This window comes from Terrapene carolina, unplaced genomic scaffold (assembly GCF_002925995.2).
Source record: "Terrapene carolina triunguis isolate 2854851 unplaced genomic scaffold, T_m_triunguis-2.0 Scaffold229, whole genome shotgun sequence".
Lineage (NCBI taxonomy): Eukaryota > Metazoa > Chordata > Testudines > Emydidae > Terrapene > Terrapene triunguis.
This window is the reverse complement of record NW_020664580.1, coordinates 866491-885088: the sequence shown is the minus strand read 5'-3', so window position 1 is coordinate 885088 and position 18598 is coordinate 866491. Positions and strand designations below refer to the sequence as shown.

Genomic DNA, 18598 nt, shown 5'->3' with positions numbered 1-18598 from the left:
TGAGAACAGAGAGTTATAACAGAAAGTGTTAGGCAACTCTGTCCCCAGTAGTATATTACGTTTTGCATGCACAAATGCAGTTTGGCCAGGAAATTTACCAATAACAGAAAAAGACGAAGACTTGAGTATTTGAATTAGCTTAATTACCAAAGAGTGAACATCACCCCGTGGAAGATTCTGCATACAAAATGAAATGTATACTCTTCCTATAAAGCGGAAAGAAATAGTTCTGCTTCCTTTTAAAGGGTTTACTTTAAGAGGGTCTAAAGAGGGATCAAAGATTCACTTTATTTGGCATTTTAAAATCAAGTTTGTATGTCTTTCCTAATGATATGATAGTTCAGTGAGAAGTTCTGGGCTTGATGCATGAATTATGGGATGAAATTCTATAGTTTGTGACTAGATAATCATAATCCCTGCTGGCCTTAAAACTCTATTAATCTACAAATATGTACTTTTCATGTGGTTAACTATCTTTCAGTATCTTCCTTTGGTCAATATTGGACCAATATTTGTAATCTTGTGTCCCTTCAACTTTTCAGTTTTCCAAAGAAAAAAACTTGATTCTTATTTGCATGTTGTTTGACATGCAGACATTCAGAAGAGCTGGAAGAATATTTTCTTTAGTATTTGTTTATTTTATTTTTAATTTTCCACTGCTTTGGTGGATATGCATAATAGTTCATTAACAATAAAACGCAAATGCATCCCAATGTATGTTTTTAGGTACGGTGAAGTTGAAAGTTTCTATATGCCACTTGGGTGGGGGAGAACATCTAGAGTATATTCAGTGCCAGTGCATCACTTAAAGCATCTTCTTGCAATTACAAAATAAATATATTTTAAGTACCATTTAAAATATTTATACTTTTTTTTTTTCAAATTTGTTTCCCTAATTGGTTTTCAAAATAATATGACGTACATGTAATTTCAAAGCTTATGAATAGAACCTTCCCTCTTTCCACCCCTCTTTTGATCATCACCTCTTCCTGCCTCACTTCTACAAATGCATTTCAGTTGAAGTGATATAAGATGTAATGGCATTTTGAACTTGATCATATAGCCAATTGACCTTGCTAGTTATGCTTTCTGTTTTTGCAAGAATGTGGGGTGAGAAGAACCAGCCTGCTTATGCCAGGTAAAAGGACTGGAGTGGCACAAAGGAGCCCTAAAAGCCCTGGTTCCAGCTAGGGGAAGATTCTCCCAGTGGAGACACTATAAAAGAGAGCCAGGAATCCATCTCCCAAGGACCCTTTTGCAAGCCCTGGCATGGGGAATGTGCTGGGGGTGGGGCCACCACTGCACACAGCATTGCAGAAATTCCAAGCACCACTGTGGCCTGGAAGGCAGACCAGGGATGCTGCTGTAACTTTAGAGAGCGAAGGGGGCCTATCTAACTACCCCAGGGGCTTCTCCAGACCCTGTATCCGCCCAGATTGGAAGAGCGCAAAGGTGGGCTTTTAATGCCACCACAGTCCTCCTTCACCCTGGACTGGAAGTTTTGTGCCGCACCTCTTTTTGAGGCGTAGCACAGAATCTCACCCCGGTGTATACACAACCAGCTTCAAATCTTTCCGTTTCCAGAGCAGAGACATTTTTACCACCATGAAATATCTGAGCTGGAAAAGCATTCTAGATACTGGCATGTCAAGAAGTGAACTAAGCATTGCAAGGTTCTCTTGTACAGTGTGCTTTGCAAAACTGCATTCCATACTTTAATTGTAGTGTTTTTTCTCTGTGTAGATATTTTGACCTAAGTTTTAAAAAAAAAAAAATTGGGAGCTTTTGAGTGTTTCTTGTTTTTCAAGAAGGAAACTGATTAATTACCAGTGATGTGGGTGTATCTTTATTGAAATCCACAGCATTCTATGCTTTTTACAGTGACTCTCTTCCCTTCTTACTGTATTCGATCAGATTAAAGGTTCCAGAGTACTTCACCGGTAGCCTAGCTTTCTTCATGTTTTTCTTTTTCAAGTCCAGAGTATGGGGTAGTACTAAAATAATTATTACCAAGATGTTTGACCTTTTTAAATGTGCTTCTTGACAATAATTTGCCTTAGTCATGTGACTACTCAAGAAATCAGACTTTGACTTTTATAATATTTTTTAATCATCCTTTATTTGCTTTGGCAACACATGATACATTTAAAAATTATCCATACCTGATGAAACAGATATTCACATACATCTTGAAAATTAACTGTTTGGACTCTCTAGGTAGGTTGGAGGATATAATTAAATATCCATGATATTCACACCATTGCAAATATGCTTTGAACTTAATAGCCACAAAACTTCTATTCCCAGAAAACCTTTAATTTAGTAAAGGTGGTAAATAGAGATTTATTTATTTTAATATAAATTTTTTAGAACATCTTAATTCCAAACAAACATTTGAAAATTAGGAAATGTATAGTATGTTTCCACAATCACCCTTTGAAATCACTCGCTATAAATGCAAACATAATGCTATGCTTCATTTTTTCATGTCAGTTCTCCTTTGTAGAAGAGATGGAAGTGACTTATTGTGTCATCAAATAGAACTCTCTGGCAGTACAGGATTCGTCACTGTGGTTTATGATCTAGTCGTAAATGTCTATCCAGGCATAAAAGTTGCTATGACGCTGAAAACTATGCATGGTTCTTGATGGAAAGCTATAATTTTCGTGAAGAATTTCTGAAGCACTTGAAATGTTTTTCCCTACAGTGCACACAGTATTCAGTTAACCTCCCAGCAAAGTTTTTAATAGAACCTGGTTTGTGAACTCTCCTTAAGGATTAGTAAATGCAACACATTTGGAATTCGTAGGCTAACGTTGTTGTTTTTATTTGTTTATGTGAAATGGCAAATAAGTTAAACTTTTTGCAAAATGAAATACTAGTCATTTTTGGAGGTTTCAGATCTTAAATGGCCAGTGTATAGTCCATCTCTAGCTTTAGAATACATGATTCTTCTCTGGCAGGACATCAAACATACAAAAATTCAAGTGGAAAGACTCTTTTTGATGGATGTTAGAGGACAGATGGTATAAAATTTAGCTTTATGAAAAAGTCTTAACATCTTAACTATGGATTTGCTACTGAGACTACATAATTCCACTCTAATGTTTTGAAGCACTGAAGTATGTGCACTTAATTGTTGCAATGCACCCAAAAAGAATAAACTAGTACATGTAAAAGGCTTTGACAAAGAAAAAAACCTTTATATTTTAGTGCAACTTAATATTACACTGTTGTATACTTGCATTTATATCTACTTTTCTCAGCCAGGCTATGATTAGAGAGAAGTTTGCTGATTCTTGGTCAATCAATGCAGATGTTTGGGAATGGTACCTCCCAGCCAGCAGGTGGAAGCAATACAATGAACACGTTTGGTGGTGTCATCCCTCTATATGAGGGGCTTGCTTGTTCACCACAGGTCTAGTTCTCTCTCAAGCAGGTAGAGAAAGCTACACACTGCCCTGAAAAAAAGAAAAATGGGCCTGGAGTCGCTCATAGGAGAGGACTCCTGTAGCTGGCTGGCTACCCCTGGGCAGGGTATTGATAGGATTATGGCTCTAACTCCTGCTTTTGTGGGCAGCATGCTTCCAAGCCAAGAAGCCCCCTCCTGAGTCACCTGAACCTCATGCCCCCCGGAGAGGCTCTTTTCCTTGCTGCAGGGCAGCCTCTTCGGTGCCTTCAAACATCCCAGAACTGGCCACACGTTTAAACTCTGCCACAGCTCCTCTTTCTCTGCTCCCAGAGTTAGGGGACAAATCTGGGGCTGCTTCTTCAGCTGTTCCCCTGCACATGTCCCTCCTCCCGGGACCCCCGCATGGAGCCAGGGAGAGCTGCACTGTGCTCATGGCTTGGACTCGAGGGCAGCTGTGTTGGCTGTGAGGTGCTCAAAGAAAACAACAGAGTGAGAACAGGGAACGGTGTAAACGGAATTCCGCAAGTGCAGGAAAAAGGAAAATTCTCTGGCTTAAAAAAAAAACAAACACCTGGCAGAATTACCCAATAATCTCCTATCAAGCTGTGCAGATCTTCGCAAGCACTTCCAGTTCATCCATGAGTCAGGCACAGGGATTGTCCGGGGATGGGAACTACCAAACAGGCTAACCAAGTCAGTTGTACTTGTTTTCTAGAATGAATGCAAAGGTACTTGCTGAAAATCCTTGTGTAGAAATGTCCATTTTAAGGATAATGAGGTCACCCAGACCTGACACAAACAGAATCTTGGCACAGGGGAAAAAAAAGGGGTTTCATGATGTCTGGTCCCATGCTCCAGGTGCCCATGCAGTGGGGCCTGCAATCGCGCATACCTCTGGTAGCGGCAAGGAGAAGCAGCACTAGCTGACCACTACCCATTCAGGTTTGGCCCCACAAACCTTGTCGTGACAAGAGGGTAACAGGACCAAAATTGAGTGAATGGTGTTGTGCATGGGGGTGTGGGCCGCAATGCCACTCAATTCTGGCCTCACATCCCCTCTGTCGTGATGCATGGTCATAGTGGGCAGTGGGGCAGCCAGTGTTGCTCCTCCTCACCAGGGCTCCCCCGCCCCCCCCAGGGGCCTGCCCATCCTCGCCCCACTTCCAGCAGTCTGCATCCTCTCTCAAGGTGGGAAGTAACACTGCAGTTGGGTGGGCCAGGCTAGAAGGCAAGGGCTGATGATGGTGTAGACCAGGCAGGCAAGGTGCTGGGGCCATCAGCTGCAGTGGGGATGGCTCCACAGGGTTTGACGGTGTGTACGTAGGGAAAAATTTTGAGGGGTGCCTCTGTGCCTATGTACACAGCCTATTTCTCTAGAGCAGTGCCTCAGCCTGCACAGGAACTGCTATGGGAAATGGTGAAAAAACTTATTTAAAAAGGTATCAGGATTTTTTTCCTCTTGTCTTCAGGCTGCTTGGCCTGTTGTTGCTGTTGATTAGGAACAGGGGAGAAAGGAATTTGTGGCTTGGTTTTCTTCCAAATCTGCTAGAACTACTGGTACAGCAACCAGATCTAAAAAGTTAAATCACTTGTTTTTCCTTAAATGTATTCATTTCAAAATGTATTGATCAGAGACAATGGATGAGAAAAAGCAATCAGATTCCTGCTCCATTACGTTTTCCTTCTTCTTGGGGAAATGTACCAGTATCTGGTTAGTGTGTTAGACTGGATGGTAGAAATTGACAAAAGAAAGTTTTATTGAAATGTAAAACCACATGAATCTCATCTGGTTTCATGTTTCATCACCATCTTGAAATACCAATCATATATGTAGACAGAGTTGCTAAGATTAACGATCAGTTGGGGTAAATTTTAAGCTTGTATCAAAATTGCACAGACTTTTGGCATGCTTTCAGTGTTGAAAGTTGGCCATTTTGAGTGCATTTTATTTAAGAACACAAGAATGGCCATGCTGGGTCAGAGCAATGGTCCATTTAGCCCAGCATCCTATCTTCCAATAGGGGCCAATGCCAGATGCTTCAGAGGAAATGAACAGATCAGGGCAATTATTGAGTGATCCATCCCCTGTCATCCCAGGAACTGGCAGTAAAAGGCTTAGGGACACCCAGAACATGGGGTAGCATCCCTGACTATCTTGGCTGATAGCCAGTGATGAATCTTTCCTCCATCAACTTATCTAATTCTTCTTTTAACCCAGTTATACTTTTGGTCTTCACAACATCCCCTGGCAATGAGTTCCACAAATTGACCATGCTTTGTGTGGCGAGGTACTTAGTGATACTGGGTTCTTTCTAACTGGAAATTCCAAAGTGAAACTTCCAAGTTTCCATCAGCATGGATTGAAATTGAAGAGAACTTTCACACATAGACACGGCCAGAATGAAATAGCTCCGTTTGAACAGCTCTACTTGCTATTCAAAGCTTAGATGGAAGCTTCTTAACTCTGTGTTCCCCTCTTTGTGAGCACCTAATATTTCTTTCAATCTTTCCAGGACTTCCTGTGCTCTGAACATGGTATAGTGCAGCCTCTTGAAAACTTGTCTGTCATTCTGCCAGTAACAACTGGCTGCAGCTGCATCATACTGTACAACATTTCAGGGACACTTCTCCACGGTTACATCATTATAAGTGTGTTGATTTACAGTTTCGAATGCCAAATCCCACATGATGATGATTGATGAAGCTGAAGTTCATTACAACAGAATATCCATAAGGAAATACAATTCTACCAAGTGCTACGATGATTAGATGCTATTGATGATAGAGATGAAACAAAGTAGCCACTTCACAGCCTTTCGAGTGTGCTAAATATAAATGTAGAAACAAAGAAATACACATTGTGGGTCCTTGATTCAGGTGGTGTAGGGAGGTTGGATAATCTCCTATTTAAAATGTGGTGCTGTGGTTTTTTGGGTGCTGTAAATTGCATAGCTACAAGGGATAAGTTTAAATTAAATTGTAGTTTATGTTCTTTGTTGTAAACAGTGGGCAAGAAGCTGAGTACTTTTGACTATATGACAGAGCAGCGACGCACGCAGAATACCAGGGACCCAGAAAGTGATGTGGAAGTAACAGAAAATACATCTGTCAGAATGGATCCCCTACAGGTAGGACCTTGTTCCCCCTCTTGCATCCAGAAATCCATCTTCTTTCTGGTGCCTGTGAGTTCTGCAAAGTTAGTGTTGGAAATTGATATGGTGGGCCAGAAATCTAGGGATTCCACCGCCTGAGAAGGAAGGATTCTTTGATAGCTAACAGATGAGCTCAGGAAAAGTTTACACCAAATCAGCTAAAATGCTGATAAGGGAATTTTTTTTTTCCAGCAAATTGTCTTACTGTAGGTAGCTTGGTAAATGCTTGGTAAGTGCTATCTCATGATGAAGGATGGACCTTAAGCCAAAAACAACCCCTGCAAAAACCAATTTGGATCCAGCATGGGTTTAAATTGAAAAAACAAGCTGATGGTGTACCGGACTGTTGCCTTCACCACCCATTTATATGGATGTGCATTCTGGGTATGTTGTTTTTCTTTCAGTATGTCCACCTGACAAGTTCCACCAGCACCAGAGTGCACATGCTAAGTGGCAGTGCAAAATCACCAATGTTGAGGTGCTGAAGCACAGGAAGACCATGAACACTGAGGTCATATGATTAGAGTTCAGCTTTATGTCCACATTTAAAAATTGTTAAGTTAGCAGCTGAAGGGCCACAGAATGCCAAAATTCTGAGCTGAAGCTAGGAAAGCAAACAAGGCAAACATTCTAAAAGATATGAGGACTGTCTGCAATTTAACCTAAAACTCTGTCTCATCAGTATTGCCACCTCCTAGCATTCAGAAGTCTTGATTCATGCCCCCAAAATGTATGAGATTGGCTGAAAAATTCTGAGCATTCTATTTTGTTTTGTTTTTAAAGTGGGGTTCTTTTTATTTGCCTTCCAATTTTTTTGAGCTCTTCAGGTTTGTTTTCAAGCTTTCCTTCCCAATCATGAGGGCTATAAATTTACTACCCTTTTTTCCCCCTTAAATGAAAGCTGACTTGAGTCTAAGAGGTGGAGATTTAAGAAAAGCACCAAATATCATGACTTCTGATTAAAATCATAAGTTGCAACACTATAACATCAACAACACCAGAAGACAAAAATCTTGCAGCTGACTGTGAATTGTCTAATAATGTATTCATGTGGAAGAACACCAGCATATTGACCTCTTAATAAAGAACATCAGTGCAAATGAGAGACTAACCTGTTGCCCCAGATTGGTTATCTGGATCAGTAAAGCATGTGGGAATGAGTGCCTCTTCTATTGGTCTTAAAAATGGCAAATGCTGTTGTCCATCATAATAACTTCTTTCTTTAATAGTCATCTTTATATTCAGAGAGCTACGATGTGGTGTGTGTTCTGACTTTCAGGTACAAGTATTGCTTTGAACATTTGATCCTATCAACATTTAAAATGAAACCTCAACACCTACAATCTTAAAAAGAATGCATAACCTACTGTAAAAATGTTGCCACCCATTCCTCCTGCTTTCCTCTAATCTTCCCATTTCTTGTTTTCTTCTGTGTAATGTGGTTTCTGACCTTTTAGATTGTAAGCTTTTTGGGGCACAGACTGTGTGTGTGTGTGTGTGTGTGTGTGTGTGTGTGTGTGTGTAATACCTAGCATATTGTTGAGTGCTGGATAAATAAGATCAATTATTATATTAAAACACGAGATTTTGCCCACCCACAGAATGAGACTTATTCAGTAACAAGTAAAGGGTTTGTTTGTTTAATAAATTAGTATACCATTTTAAAAATGTATTTTAATAGCATTATACAAATATTTGTTTTGCCTCATTTGTTCAAAGCAATATAAAACTTTCCAAAAATATTGTCTAGAGACTGTCTAGAGGTACAAAATTCTAACGTGGTGGGGGTTTTGTTTGTTTTTGGGGTTTTTTTAGGATTTGTCTTTAGCAAGTCAACAAAAGGAGTGTGAGGTTTCAGTTTCATCTCAATCTGGGTGAGTTAAATATAAAATTAAATAGAATGTATCCATGTTTAAAGCCTACCTTAGCTGTGCATAACTACATTGAACAGCTTTTGTCTGAAGATTTAAAAATTGTTACCGTAGATTCAAATCAATGTGTGATATCTGGGGCAGGGATCATGTGTGGTGTAAACCTCAGCACCTACAATCTTAAAAAGAATGCATAACCTACTGTAAAAATGTTGCCACCCATTCCTCCTGCTTTCCATTATTTAGCAATAATGACTTTGTATCATATAAAGCCAAATTGTGGAGGTGGTAGCAGCAGGGCCGGCTCTAGGCACCAGCAAAACTAGCTGGTGCTTGGGGCGGCACATTTTTAGGGGCGGCATTGCCGGCGCCAGAATGCCGCCCCTGCCGCCCCTAAAAATGTGCCCCGGCCGCCCTAGCTCACCTCCGCTGCTGCCGCCGCTTGCGCACCATGGTGCGCGAAACAGCTGATTCGCCCGCTGCTACTCGCCCTCCCTCCCAGGCTCTCAAACCTGGGAAGGAGGGGGAGCAGCGGTGCGCGAGTCAGCTGGTTCGCGCGCCGCGTGCGCGCCGCTTCTCCCCCTCCGTCCCTCCCTCCCTCCCTCCTAGGCTTGAGAGCCTGGGGGGAGGAGGCAGGGCTGGGGATTTGGGGAAGGGGCGGAGTTGAGGCGGGGCCAGGGGTGGGGTAATTAAAAAATGGGGGGGGGGGAAGGGCGGCCAAAATTGTTTTAGCTTGGGGCGGCAAAAATCCTAGAGCTGGCCCTGAGTAGCATTTTCATAGTAAAGGTAATATTGTGATTTGTAGGAAATTCAGGAGTAAAATCCCTCTTTTAAATACGTTAAAGATTAGATTGCTTCACCAAATTTAGCATATTAATTTCTTAGAGGACAATTGAATTTTCTATGACGTTTTCAGACAATCTTCTTGCAAGATTTGAAAAGGAAGCATTGAAAAGTGGCCCCTGTATAACATTTGGTCCTGAGAACCTAACACTTTTTTATCTCTTCAGATCTAACAGACTAGAGCCCATAGCAACTCCAGACTTCACACGCACCTTTGGTAACATCTCAAGCATGGCTGCATTTAAAAAAAAAAATCAAATTATTCCTTTTTTCTCATAATTTACTTTTCCACAATGGGAACTTAGTGGAAATGGTGGTCTCCATTCTTGGAATGCTGTCAGCCTGCTTTCCTGGCTGCAGCTGTGCTCAGTACAGACAGCCTGTTAGGATAGGCTGGTCAGAAGGCAGGCAATGAGAGAGAGACTTCTGAGGCAGAAGAGATAGAAGAAGGGTAGCTGTCCAGGATGATAAGCCCAGTAGAGTATACTCCTCCATAAAGCTCTGTGCTGGAGGGCTTAAAATCTATCTTCCTTTCCCTTTCTCTCCCAAATGAGAAACCAATTTGTTATCCTAGCACTCAACATGATTGACCTCTTCATGCTCTCTGCACTCTGCTGTTGGACTTATCTCCCAGTTCCTTACACCATATAGTGAAGTCTTGGTTCTATTGAAATCCATGTCAAAACTCCCATTGACTTCACTGGGGCCAGGATTTCAACCCAAGTCTCCTCTCTCCTGCCTGACCTCTCTGATATAATCCAGCTCTCCATTAGTGGTTCCCAGTTTAAAGGAGGAATTTGGTACAAGCAGTGAGGGAGGCAGATCACACTGGGAGCACAGGTTAGAGTAAATGACTTCTTGCAATAGAGGCGGCAAGTTGAGACTGGCTTCTTCCATGACTCCTGATTTATCTTGCTTGCCTGAAGCTAGAAACCTTCCATCTTTCTATTAAGGCAACTGTATAATAAAACATTAACATATTACATTGTACATATTCAGGATCAGGTTAATATTCAAACAACCTGGCTGAAGATTCTGGTTTGCTAGCGGGGGATCCTCCCTCCTTTGAGCACACTAGAAAGGGTGACCAAATTTCTAAATGCCCATCCTTTTTTGGTGCTTCTCTTGTGTATATGCTTGGCATAAAAACTTTTCCATTACAAGGACAGTCCATATTTTACTATGCCATTATTCCATAGGAGGAGGAATCACATTTTCCAGTAATGTGCAATATAAAGTCTAGCTGCTAACAATAACAAAATTAATTTGTTTAAAATTTAGATCCTTTACTGGAGCATTAAGTAAGCAGATCAGGGGATCTCTAGAAAGCCAGATTTTTGTCATAACATGAATCTCTTCCTGGACATAAACACAACATGTGTTCCCACATCTTTTCTCCTTTCCCCACAACTCCTCCAGCAAAGCACCTCCTTAGTAGCAAAAATATGATGATTCTTAACTGGAATCAAATGTCATCTATCCAGCAATTTATAAACATTTTCTTTGAGTTACACAAATTGAAGATGTATATTCCCTTAATGATATACTCATTCATCCAGATCAATTTCTTTGTCCAAATCCCTCTCCCACCTTTTATCAACATCTTTTTCAATAAAAATTGTATATATCTTAGAAATTAAACTTTTTGTTTCAGCTTGCTCTTGGGTTAACTCCTCCAATATGGTTAAAGGTCTAGATGGAGCCACCTTATATCCAGATTTCACAATAAAATGTTTGACTTGTAAATATAAAGATCCCATATTTCAATGTTTACATTATTACATACCTCTTGGTATGATTTCAAATCAGGACCCAGGAACAGCTGTTTGATTTGAGTAATCTTAGCTCTTACTCACAATGAATAATCACTCAGCTAATAAGGAATTTATTCCAAGGAAATATTAATTAAAGTAGCGAAGGGAGAAGCCGTTGGCAACAAGAAATTTTTTTTTAAAATGTCCAAAACTGCTACGGTCGGCTGCATGAATGGGTGTTTTTTTTAATTATTATTTTAGTGACCTAAATTTCTTTTTAACCCAACAATTACTATGAATAGCTATATTTGGGCTCCAATCTTCAAGTTTCACCCTGTATTTGGAAAGGCTATTATTAATCCAGTCGATCACATCTTTTAATTGTGATGCATAATAATAATAATAAGCCAAATTAGGGAAAGCTAGTCCACCCCATTTTGTAAGCTTATACACAACTTTATACAGAACCCCCCTTTTTTCTTTTTTTCCATATGGATTTTAATAGCGCATCCTGCCATTTTTTGGATGTCCTGTCAGGGATACAGACAGGGATAGACTGAAACAAAAATAACTTTGAGAGGACATTCATCTTTATCGAGGTCACCCTCGCCAAGAAATCTCAGATTTGTTCCATTCCACCAAGTATTTTATTCCATATTGGAGGGTAATTTGCCTTAAAAATATTTGTATATTTCTCCATAGTATTTATTCCTAAATATTTTAAAGATTTCTTTATCCATTTAAAGTTATGCCGCTGAACACAGGGTTTTTTGTACCTTTTTAGCAATATGAATTATTGACATTTCAGATTTATTGTAGTTTATTCTGAATCCTCAACCGGCCCAGATTCCAATGCAGGTTTCTGAATTCTGCAGCTATAACAAGACATCGTCGGCATACAAAGCTATTTTGTGTTCTAATCCAGAAGGTGTTTTGGTGCCCTTTACCGGGGTCTGTTTCTCACATTCACTGCAAATGGCTCCATTGCCAAAGCAATCAGGGTTGCCGGTTATCCCCCCATCTTGTACCCTCTTCAAATTAAAAGGAGGGGATTGATGACCATAACCAAAACAGGCGCTTGAGGATGATTATATAGGGCCAATGTGCTCCTATAAAACTGATTTCCAAACCCAAACCTTACCAAAATCTGCCTGAAGTACTCCCACTCCAGCTGGTCAAAGCCTTTCTCAGCACCCAAAGAGCTTCGTGCACATTAGAACTGGTAGAATTAACATTATAGATCAAATTCAGAGTTCTTCTGATATTATCAGATAGATGTCTGCCACCAACAGACCCCAATTGGTTAGAGTGAACATATTTGATGAGACTCCATCTGTTTGCTAGTACCTTGGCATACATTTTAGCATCCACATGAATTAAAGAAATAGGTCAGTATGATGCACAATTGTTAAGATCATTTCCTTCTTTAGGAATGACAGACTTTGCCCCTTTCCATGCATCTGCTATCTTGTTTCCCTGCAATATGTCATTAAACAACACTTAGAGCTGTCTAATACTCCCCAGAAATCTGATCAAAACCTGGAGGTTTTTTTGGATTTTAAATTCTTAATTACAACTTCAACTTCCTCTGCAACAATTTGCCTACCAAGAGCTGCCACATCATCCCCAAGAACTGAAGTAGTTTCACATTCTCAAATATCTGTTTATAAGTTCAGGATTTGGATGTTCTGAAACATACAAAGTGTGGAAAATGTTTCAGAAATCTGTTTTATGCCAGTTACTAAATCTCTTTTTATTTCTAATCAGAGGGATGGCTGATTTATCCTGTTTCTTTTTTAACTTTCTGGCTAAAAGCCTATGAGCTTTATTGTCCTTTTCATAATACTTTTGTTTAATGTTTTTAAGTGTTTGCTCATCCTTACCTGTTTGTAACAGGTTAATCTTCCCTCTTATTGGAATTATTTTCTTATACACTCTTTTTGATCCTGTAGACTTATGTTTACCTTCCAAAACAGAAAGTTCTTTAACCAAACTCTGTTCTTCAAGAGCTCTCGGAGGTCTGATGCTTTATTTATAAGGATCCCCTTTATTATTACCTTTCAGCATCCCCAAGAACATCTTATTGACCCCCTTCATTGTCATTTTCTTCTATTTATTTCTGGAAATATTCTAGTTTTTTAATTCTAAGATGGGGTCCTAGAACAAAGCTCTATTCAGTCACCAGGCTTTTTTGTTTTTCCTCTTGAATGCCCTGTGTGTATATTCGATTGATCCAAAGTGGGATTAAACACCTTGTTAAAACCCCCACTAGAATAATAGCCCTTTCCCAAAAATTGATTTAAAAAGAAAGAAGCTTGTCCGTGATAGGGAGCATGTACCTTGGCTAAGTTGAGACGTTTTACCATTCAAGGACCCCTTAATTAAAATACATCTGTTCTCTATATCTATGAGCTGTGCTGAAACAATAAAAGGGAAGTCTTTAGCAAAAAGTATTGCCACCCCTCTTCTATTAGATTGTCCTGCACAGACCTATGGTATCTGTGTCCGAGAAGTATTCAGGTATTTATAATTTTTCTTTGTTGCCTGTAAATAGATTGTACTAGAAACATCTTTTTTCAGTGATCAGAATACCCTTTTCCTTTGATTGTTCATCCACCTAACATTGTCATTACATTAATAAACTCACCCATGAATGCCAAGTCTGCTCTCACCCAGTATATTACCCTTTGTTAAAAGCAGTGAGACACCCTCAACAGCCATGTGCCATGTCTCCATTATATTTGTGCCTCTTCTTTTAAATAACATTTTAGATAGAATTCCCATCATACACACAGTGATTTTAAAACTCCCACATATATTGCTTTTCCTTTAGCATCTGAATTATTGTATCCGGAATCTGATTTACCATAAATTATACATTCTGAGCCCTAACATTTGTATTAATATCTTTTTCTATTAAAACATATACAACAATACTTAACATCTGTCTGTTCTCTTGTTCTCTCTTTTTTAATGTTCTTGTAAAAGAAGTTAATTTAACACTGTGAATGTAATAATGTTTCCAGACTCTCCTGCCTTTATCATGCTTTCAAATGCAGAGCTGAAATCATTGGATCTTCTGCTTGAAGTAGAATGGTAGCTCTTATTAACTCTGTTTGCAGTCTCATAAATTTCTATATCTCTGTACAGTACAGTTGTAAGGTGCTGCCAAATGGATAAAGAGTCTTGGCCCTGAATAGCTTATATTCTAAATGTAGCATGGACTAGTTGATATAGCACTGGACTGTATGCTAGGAGACGTAGGTTTTACTCCAAGCTCTGTCATGAACTTGCTATGTGACTTTGGGCAAGTCACTTAACCACTCTGCTCTTAAGTTTCCTCATCTGTAAAATGGAGATGATAATAATGCTTACCTGTGCTTTGTGGATGTTTTCACATCTATGGATGACACAAACTTGAATGGCTGGTTGTTGATTTTAGTGGTGCAATAATAGATAGAGAGGGAAGCCCCACCAGAAAGAAATAACAGGGTTGGGTTTTTGTGTGTGTAATTGTTTAATGCTTTTATATAGTTAACATTTGATTTCTACGATTCTACAAATTATGGCATTTTCCCTTTGATAGCTGATGCTCTCTGTGCTTAGAGAAGAATTGGAACTTGTATTTAATTTAAAAACAGAAAAAATATGGAAAAATTCTAGAATCAAAGTTTTGATTTCATTTATTTGTGCCACTTGAATTTCCACTGGCCCTGACTATTGCAATGCAATGATAAATATGCCCACAATCTCCAACAATATAACTCCCGTAGGCTTGATTTAACTCTCCGATGATAAGATGCAAGAAAACCTGAAGCAGCATACTTAGGGGATGAAATAACACCGGTATTTTGAAGAATTATTGTTTCAGCTGCTTGTAAAAATTAAAACTAATAGGCCATTTACAATGTGACTTATATAACAGCCTGGTGTTCAGAGGTGTGTGCACAAACATGCTCTGTAATTAGGCATGTGTAACCTCTGCGTTACTGATGTCAATATCAAAATTAACTGCTATTTTAAAGTTTTGTTTTTAAGGCATTTTCTTTGTCTTGAGGCTTGGAAAGTATTCATGAAAATCCAAATATTTTGTATTGGCTGCCTTTGAACTGTTAAATGACTCAAGCTATAGCTAAGCAACAGAGAATAACACTAAAGGAGGACTGCGGTTTTATAATGTTAACTCTGATGTAATGTTCTCCTGCAGCAAAAGTACGTGTAAGAGCAGAATGCTGTGAAACCAGGTATTCTCATAGCACATTCTATGTCACGGGATTTAAACTAACCTTGAACTTCTCCACTAAACTAAATTGGTTCACAGTACATGAAAAGATGGGAGTTGCCTTACCAAGTGAGGGGTCAGTGCTAATTAAGGCAACTCCCATCTTTTCATGTACTGTGTATTTATACCTGGCTACTGTATTTTCCCCTTCATGCATCTGATGAAATGGGTTTTAGCCCACAAAAGCTTATGCCCAAATAAATTTGTTAGTCTCTAAGGTGCCACAAGTACTCCTCATTGTTTTAGCTGATACAGACTAACACAGCTATCACCATAGGCGCCAACTTTCTCCGGCGCCAGTGGGTGCCCGTGCCCCCCGGCCCCTTTCCCCACCCCTGGCCCCGCCCTGACTCTGCCCTTTCCCCGCCCATGGCCCCGCCCCATTCCAACCTCATCCCCAAAGTCCCCGCCCTAACTCTGCCCCCCCCTCCCTGCCCCTATTGAATCCCTTCCCCAAATCCCTGCCCCGGGCCCGCCTCTTTCCCCCAGCACGCTGCGTTCCCCCTCCTCCCTCCCTGCCCCGTGAATCAGCTGTTTCGCGGCGCTGGGGGGGGAAGGGGGGGGAGAAGCAAGACATAGCAGCACGCTCGCGGAACAGGTAAGCTGGAGCGGGGGGGGGGCGGGGCGGGGAGCTGCTGGTGGGTGATGAGCACCCACCAGTTTTTTTCCATGGATGCTCCAGCCCCGGAGCACCCACGGAGTCGGCACTTATGGCTACCACTCTGAAACCTGTCTTCTAGAAGAGAGGCATATGTGTAACAGATCCCCCTAACAAAACCACTTGTTTAAAGAAATGTTACTTCCTGTATTGTATCCCACAATCAAGGAAGTAAAGATACCATACTTTTAACTGTACTTATAAACTTACATTTTATGAAATTATCTCTGATCAGGGAAGTGTCTTTGCAGTGGGAGAACTGCAGAGATTTTTACTGATAGTATTAAGATGTGGTACTACAGAGATCTTCTCACAATCCACTGTTCTGTCTGATTCTGTTCTGCATCGCTACTTCCAGTAAGATAGGAATTGTAGCTTTCTGCTAAATTGCTGGCAAAATATCTCTGTGGTGAGGCCAGCAGAGGATTTTTCACTTGACCACAGCTCAAAGAGCCGAGAAGCTGCCTGTTGGTCAATTTGTAAAGTGGATGTAATGCCTCCATAGGGTGTTAGGAAACTTAATGACTGTAGGCAAAGCACTTCAAGATCACTTGAGCAAAGATGCTATCTCAGTGCAAAGCGGCCAGATTTTTCAAACTGAATTGCCTAAATTATCCAGGTACATAAGTGTCCTGATTTTCAGAGTTAAACATTCACAAGTCTTGCTTACTTTAAGCAGAAATATTCATATTTAGGACCTCTGAAAATCAAACAGCTTACCTGGGACCCTAAATATGGATTTAAGTGCCTAACTTTAGGTACCCAGTTCTAGAAATATTGGCTGGTATTCCGCATAACATTAGAATTTCCTCTCTTCTCTTTTGTATATCTAGCGTGCAGTGGCCCTAGAAATGATCATTTTAATTAGTGGCTTCTTGTGGTGCTGCTCTGCTATTAGCCTATCTTTGTTCTTTCACATTTATAGCAAATGGTCAGTTTCCACATGAAACTTCTTCCCTTTTTTGGACCTGCCAGAGAATGAAAATGGGGAAAATCAAGTGATTTATTTTGCCATGACAAAGACCTTTCAAATCAGCCATTTCAGAAATTAAAGTCTAGTAAAAATATTTTGTAATTTTGGGTTTAAAAGGTTAAGTTGACTTTCTCTCAACTTAGTTTTATATGTCTAATGATAAGTTAGAGGTAAAGGGGGGTTTCTTTTAAATCGTGTTTTAAAAGGCATTTGTTCTTACGGACTTGTTACATGTTCTGCAACTCTGGGATACCAATGAAATGTTACTGTAGGCACTGAGAACCTTTTAGCTAAAAAGTAATAAATACCCAGATGCTTGCACATAAGCCACTTTTCACAAATAAGGGTACAGTCTTGGCCTGCGCAGAAAGTAAATAGAAGTATTGCTTGAGTATAGAGACTGTAAAATCAGGGTGAAATTCAATTCTTAGCTGACATTTCTTTTTATTTCCTCTTGCTTTTTTTCTAGAGCTCTACAGTATCAGGAAACTGGACAGGTCTCCATTAAACACCCAAGCGTCATCTGTATCGAAGCATCTGAGATTGCTTCCTTTACCAGTTTGTCTCCTGGTCCAGAGGTAATGATGATACATTTATTACTTACAAGCAAAAATGTTCTATCTTAATTTATCAGCAATGAATCTTACCATCAGAATTCAGACCATCTTAAAAAGATGATGCAGATGCAAGCCTTGCAGAGATAAAAGAGCAGGCGCGCACTGTACTAATTTTTAACACAGTCAGAACTATAAATGTAGCACCTAGTCCACTGCCCCGACCTCCACTTTCAAAATGTTTAGAGCTGAACACAAGCTGTTTAATTAGAGAGATAAAAATCAGTTAATAAAATTACTGGAGTCTCCTTATGAAATCCTTAATATCATTATTCTCTCTTATAATTGCATCAGAAGGCTTTTGGAGAAATTGGCAGTCGTAGTAATTCAGCAAAAAAACATCCTAATAAGCAGAGATGAACTAAACTATCCATAAATAGTTTGATTAGCCAGTAAACAATCTTACCCAACCAGAGCAAGGTAGGTAAATAGATGCTCTGATTACATTCAAATAATATTGTTAAGGTTACCTATTACTGTCCTCCGTGCATTCTCCTTTTTTGTAAACCTTCTAATTAAACTGCAGAGTTTTCTTTCAGTAATATTTTTATTTATAGCTATATGTTTTAGATCGAGGGACCCTAATTTAAAACTTGTCATCTAATTGATCCCTCTATCATTTGGATTAACATATGCCTTTTATCTAACTCAGGGGTTCTCAACCTTTTTCTCTTTGAGGCCCCCCCTTGACATGCTATAAAAACTCCAGTGCCCAGCAGGGGTGGGAGTGGAGGGACTCGGGGCTCCGGGACGGCAGGGGGGATCCTTGGGCATAGGGATAGTTTGACTTCTATTTGGGGGTGGGGGAAGGGACGGCAGGGCTGCCCCGCACAATGTGGTCCAGGAAGGGAGTGCCACTTCCACTCCCTGACTCACCTCAGCAGGCCACCCAGGGGTGACGCAACCAAAAAATATAACTCAAAGGGGAGACTCAGTTCAAAAAGTTTGAAAACCACTCAGGGTGCAGGGAGGGGGTAGCTAGGTGCTGGGCGTGGGCAGAGGGTAGCTCAGGGTGCAGGGAGGGGGTAGCTAGGGGCTG

The 18598-nt window shown here is 40.2% G+C and overlaps 1 protein-coding gene across 1 annotated transcript in view; it reads left to right on the top strand.

Moving 5' to 3' along the window:
- LOC112119785 (probable palmitoyltransferase ZDHHC11B) overlaps positions 1 to 18598 on the top strand; it is a 78545-nt gene that overhangs the window by 47357 nt on the left and 12590 nt on the right. Inside the window, exons 7-9 of the mRNA XM_026656372.2 lie at positions 6419 to 6540; positions 8380 to 8438; positions 17415 to 17523. Of these exons, the coding sequence (XP_026512157.1) occupies positions 6419 to 6540; positions 8380 to 8438; positions 17415 to 17523 (290 nt within the window). The remainder of the gene's footprint in view (positions 1 to 6418; positions 6541 to 8379; positions 8439 to 17414; positions 17524 to 18598) is intronic.